Source organism: Macrobrachium nipponense, chromosome 37 (assembly GCF_015104395.2).
Source record: "Macrobrachium nipponense isolate FS-2020 chromosome 37, ASM1510439v2, whole genome shotgun sequence".
NCBI classification, from domain to species: Eukaryota; Metazoa; Arthropoda; class Malacostraca; order Decapoda; family Palaemonidae; genus Macrobrachium; species Macrobrachium nipponense.
This window is the reverse complement of record NC_061097.1, coordinates 15,966,164-15,971,163: the sequence shown is the minus strand read 5'-3', so window position 1 is coordinate 15,971,163 and position 5,000 is coordinate 15,966,164. Positions and strand designations below refer to the sequence as shown.

At 34.7% G+C, this 5,000-nt stretch overlaps 1 protein-coding gene across 3 annotated transcripts in view; it reads left to right on the top strand.

The window, feature by feature from the left end:
* The window catches only part of LOC135209040 (G-protein coupled receptor 54-like), a 301,797-nt gene that overhangs the window by 278,388 nt on the left and 18,409 nt on the right, over positions 1-5,000 (top strand). For all 3 annotated transcript variants that reach the window (XM_064241581.1, XM_064241583.1, XM_064241582.1), the window contains one exon: positions 3,832-3,989. In XM_064241581.1, coding sequence (XP_064097651.1) covers positions 3,832-3,989 — 158 coding nt within the window. The remainder of the gene's footprint in view (positions 1-3,831; positions 3,990-5,000) is intronic.

Sequence of the window (5,000 nt, the reverse complement as noted above, 5' to 3'; positions counted from 1 at the left end):
GTAGACATATTCAACGTATTAAAGATAATTATTTTGCAAAGTAAGGAGAATATATAGCGATGGGTCCACGTTTTCTAATTTTATTCTCAACTCTAGCTTCGTGACACCATACCGAAGATTTTGAAGTTGGCTTTGCTGCCGCTCGAGTCTTGACTCAACGTATCGTACTGCACTGGAATGTTGTTTCCTACAGCCGATAAATAATACATCAAGGTGTTAACATTCTTTGGAGACGATGTTTAATTAAACTAATTTTGTCCTTTGATCAATAAAATAATTTGCATGACACATTTCGTGGGCCTAAATTGGACTTCTGATTTTCCCACATGATTAGCCTAGGTCTATACTCTCTCGGATACGTAATGTTAATGAATATTTAAATCGACAATATATATATATATATATATATAATATATATATATATATATATACATATATATATATATATCTATATATATATATATATATATATAAATCTGCTTTATTTGACTATTCCCGTTATTCTTGTTTTATTAGCCATGTTCGCCTTTCTTCTTATCCTTTTCATAATTGCTTAACATAATTAACTCAAACCTCGCTATTCAAAGTCAAAAAGCAATCATAAAAAAATAAAACGAATATAATTCAGTCTTATATTTTATCGAATTCCTTGCATATCATCCTGTTTCATTTCGACACGTTGGAAAGCTGTGGGAGTGAAAACTGACGAATACATTAAGAAAGGCTTACTTTCCTTAAAGCTTTCTTAGGTTGATCTTTCTGTAGCTATTCATTTCTCCTAAATAGAAATTAATTCAAATTAATTTCACAGTATACCTAGACCTACTACCATAAGCCTATTATAAGTGGCTGAAAGGATAAGAAATATGAAAGGTGACGTTCTCGTTTAAGTCTATTTCATATGTTTATTTTTTTTTCAAGAAAAACCTACTGCTTTAATAAAGGGTTTGCTCTTTGACGGCTACAGGGTGTAACACGAGTGTATGCACATATTTTGTGGAATGAAAGATAAAATTTCTTTGAACAGAAAATATTTTATAAACATGCATTTTAAGGCGTCCGTTGTCGGTGCGGGCAATTTTAAAATAACCGTTATCATTAGTGATGCTTTCACGAGATGGAGTTCGTAGTGAGAAGTCGGATCTAGTCGCCTGAGATGTAGAAGAGAGCGGAGGTGGCGTATTGGAGTGATGGAAGGATTAGGCCGATGTTAATAAAGTATCTCCCAATAAAATGTATTCTTCAGGTTTTGAAGAAAAAAATGCATGCATCATTGAAACCGTTTCCCTCTCTATCCGTGGTATTCACCGGCCACCGATAAAAAACAAAACAAAAAGAGTAAGCCTAACTGAATCTCTCATCCATCAAAGATAAGTTTGCTTATTCATTAGACTTATTCATTAGACAACTATCAAAGACTTCAAGTGTAGATTTAAAAATCTCTTCCTTTCCATCTAAAGTATTCATCAGACACCAGTCATAAGCGTAGAGCTAGTTATGATTCCTAGTTCAGCAATGTCGTGACGAGGCACTAGAATTCAAAGTTCACAAATGAATGTTGCTCAGCAACATTTACACTACTGTATTGTCTTGCTCTCATGTGGTGCTTCGAGGTGTTCCACCTCTGGCCCATGTTCAAAATTTTGCCGTTCTTTAAACAATTTTATTCATCTATGTATGATTCTCTCCGGTTTATTAAGCTTTCTTGATATCTCTCCAACAGGAACTTGCACCGAATGCAGTGCAATAATTCTCTCGCTCATCGAGGGATGTTTCTTAGATCGATAAATGACACATTGACATTAGATTCCCGTGCACATAGCATCAAAAGCAATAGAGTGAGGTCGCCTGGTTCACACTGTTAAGATATCGTTTTTTTTTTCTTTTTGCTTTTAAATTTGATAGCATTTTGACAGATTCCAATGTTTTCTGTAAAATTTAACAAATGGAATATTCAACTACCTTCAACTTAATATTGAAATGATAATTTAAGGACTATGTTTATGAGATACTACTAGTGATAAGTGTCTCCTATCTATTTGGTAATGTATATCTATGGTTGTGATATGACGTTTATTATCACTTCGTTTCGTTCATGTCAATTTTGCTTTATGGAAAATAGTTTTACACAATAACATAATATAATGTTCTAAAAATATCAGTGATTGTTTTTAACATCATTACACATGATTTCTTCCATCTTTGAAAAGAAAAATAGATAAATAAGGCATGAATCGTGCGTCAGGCAGGTGAACGAAAAATTATGAAAAACTGCCACGAGTTTTTTGGCCGACAGTACAACATCTTCTTTGACTATAAACTGACCAGAAACAACAAAGAATATTACAATACAATACACGCACCTCTAGAATTTAAAATGCATAATTTTACAGCTTGAATGCCTAAAAATAGGAAAATATTAATTCGTGTTAAAATGAAACAGCACAAGATCCTCTGCTGCAGTGAATTGCTGACACTATAAAGATCAAAATATGAAAAAAAATAAACAATATCTTTTCCCTTTAAACGTTATCAAGTAGTACAAGATAAGTTGGAACTTCAAATAGGGATATTTAAGACCGGACAACAAAGACCATAATTTTGTTGACACTAGAAGTATGCACGATGACATTATGTACTTTAAGTTTTTAAAAAAAAAAAAAAAAAAACCTGAAACCCATGTGAAGAGGAAGGCCTATCATTTTCATTAAAAACCGAAAAGTCGAAAAAATATATAAATATGCATGTCAAATGACCGAAAATAATAAAATTACAAAAAAAAAACATGACAAGAAATACCCACATTTTTTAAAAATAAAATAGGTTGAAATACGATGTTCTTAGGGACACTTTCAAGTTCAAATTATCAAAGATCAGCGTCACAAAGTGAACAGCCAGCGTCAAAATGATTTTTCTATAAAATTCTGTGGGTGGAGACAATGATATAAGAGAAAAAAAAATTATCATATTTAAGATGTAGGCCATGAACACCAATTTAATAAAAAAAAAAAGACCAATAAACAAAAACTTAATAATGATTCCGGAAAAGGAATTTTATACAATGATTAATTAGGCTGAGAATGTATGAAACTTTAAATATCAGGGAAAACAAATTGTAAGCACCAGAAATCCAGGAAAACTACATTCTATAACCATAATCAAGAAGAATGACAATAACTCCCGAGACTTTAAAGTTTAAACTGTACACCCATTTAATCAAAAGTAAATGGAAACCAGAAATACCAAATCATAAACACATAACAAAACTAGGTACTGAAGTATGTTATAGGAATAATAGAATATATAAGAATTACGCAAAATCTGAACTATTAAGGCCTCAGAAACAAAATACATAATCAAAATCATGAAAGAGATCAGAATACGAAAACTTTTAAAGACAAAAATGCCACAAAACACTTTATTCAGCAAAATGAAAGTTTATTTAAAAACCAAACAAGTAAAAAATGCGGCAAAGTTTCTTCGGAGCAGTCGAGTTTTCTGTACAAAGTGTAATCAAGGCCACCTGAAACAGATCTAGCTTTTGGTGGTCTCGGTATAATGCTGTATTAGACGCAGTTGGCAGACGGACGATTATGGCTAATTTTAACCTTAAAAAATAAAAAAATACTGAGACTAGAAGGCTACAATTTGGTATGTCTGATGATTGGAGGGTGGATGATCAACCTTCCAATTTGCAGCCCTCTAGACTCAGTAGTCTTTATATCTGAGGGAGGACAGAAAGCCTTCTCAATAATTTTCTTTTACAGACAACTAAAAACTAGAAAACTAGACCAAAGGGCAACTTTTATCTTTTTTCCTTTTTCTCTCCAGGTGGTCCCGATGCTGATTGTCGTAGTAGTGCTGTTTCTGATCTGTTGGGGACCCATACTGGTGCTGAATATACTGCAGGCTTTCGACGTGGTGCCACTGTACGACGTGTGGGCCATGCATGCCAAAACGGCGCTGGACTTACTCTCGTATGTCAACAGGTAAAGAAATTATTATTACTAATATATTACTATTATTATAGAGGATGTTGAAGGAGAAAGTCGTGATGGTGGTTTTTTTTTAGCTTTAGGTATCCTTTTTCCCTCCGAAGGGTTGGTCTTTTTCCTCAATTCTTTTTCATTTTTGCCATCCCATGGCTGGTTCGCCCATAAAACGGCAATAGCCCATCCATCAGGCAAAAAGTGTTAAGGAAATATGAGAGAGAGAGAGAGAGAGAGAGAGAGAGAGAGAGAGAGAGAGAGAAATGTCAATACTGACTGACTGATTTAGAAGAGAAAAAGACCCGGTGGGTGAGTTTTTTTTCTTCCTCTTTTTTTTAACTCTAAGCAACTTTCCAAGTGTCGTAAACAGTGTGGAAAATAATAATCGCCGCGCCGTGAAACCGAAGAGGGGAAGGATGAGAGGAAATGATAATGGGAAAAAGGTTAGACTGATAAAAGCGTCAAGACTGATAAAAGTGATGTCTCAAAGAGAAGGGGAATGGAAGAAGGGAAGGAATCCGCCTACATATCAGATCTTGATCCCGGATCCTGTGTAAGCTCAATTAGCAGAGGACATAAGAGCAAAAACTATGTACTTATATAGCAGGTGGGTCTATTCATCGTTTTTATTCCATTAAGTGGCTTCTTTCCCAAAGTTTCCCAATTATATTGTAGCCTTACCACACCGAATCCTGGTAAAAAAAATTACAGGAAAAAGTCACACTCTTTCCTAGATAGTGAGGCCCCCCCCACCCCCCAACCAAAAGTTTTTAACCCGGAATGTATACACCTCTGTACAGCCACTTTGGTCGCAGGGGTAGTTGGGGGGTATTTCCGTGATAGGCCTGGAGGACAGGGTGAGAGCGATCAAGGCAAGTACTACCTTGGGAACAACTTAAGTACCTTCGGTTGAAGGTATTGGGAATTAGGCCTGTAAGTGTCATATGTCCTTTTCACTCTGTTATCTTGTATACGTTTGGTGTTCTTTTGAATTCATATAGATCACTGTAA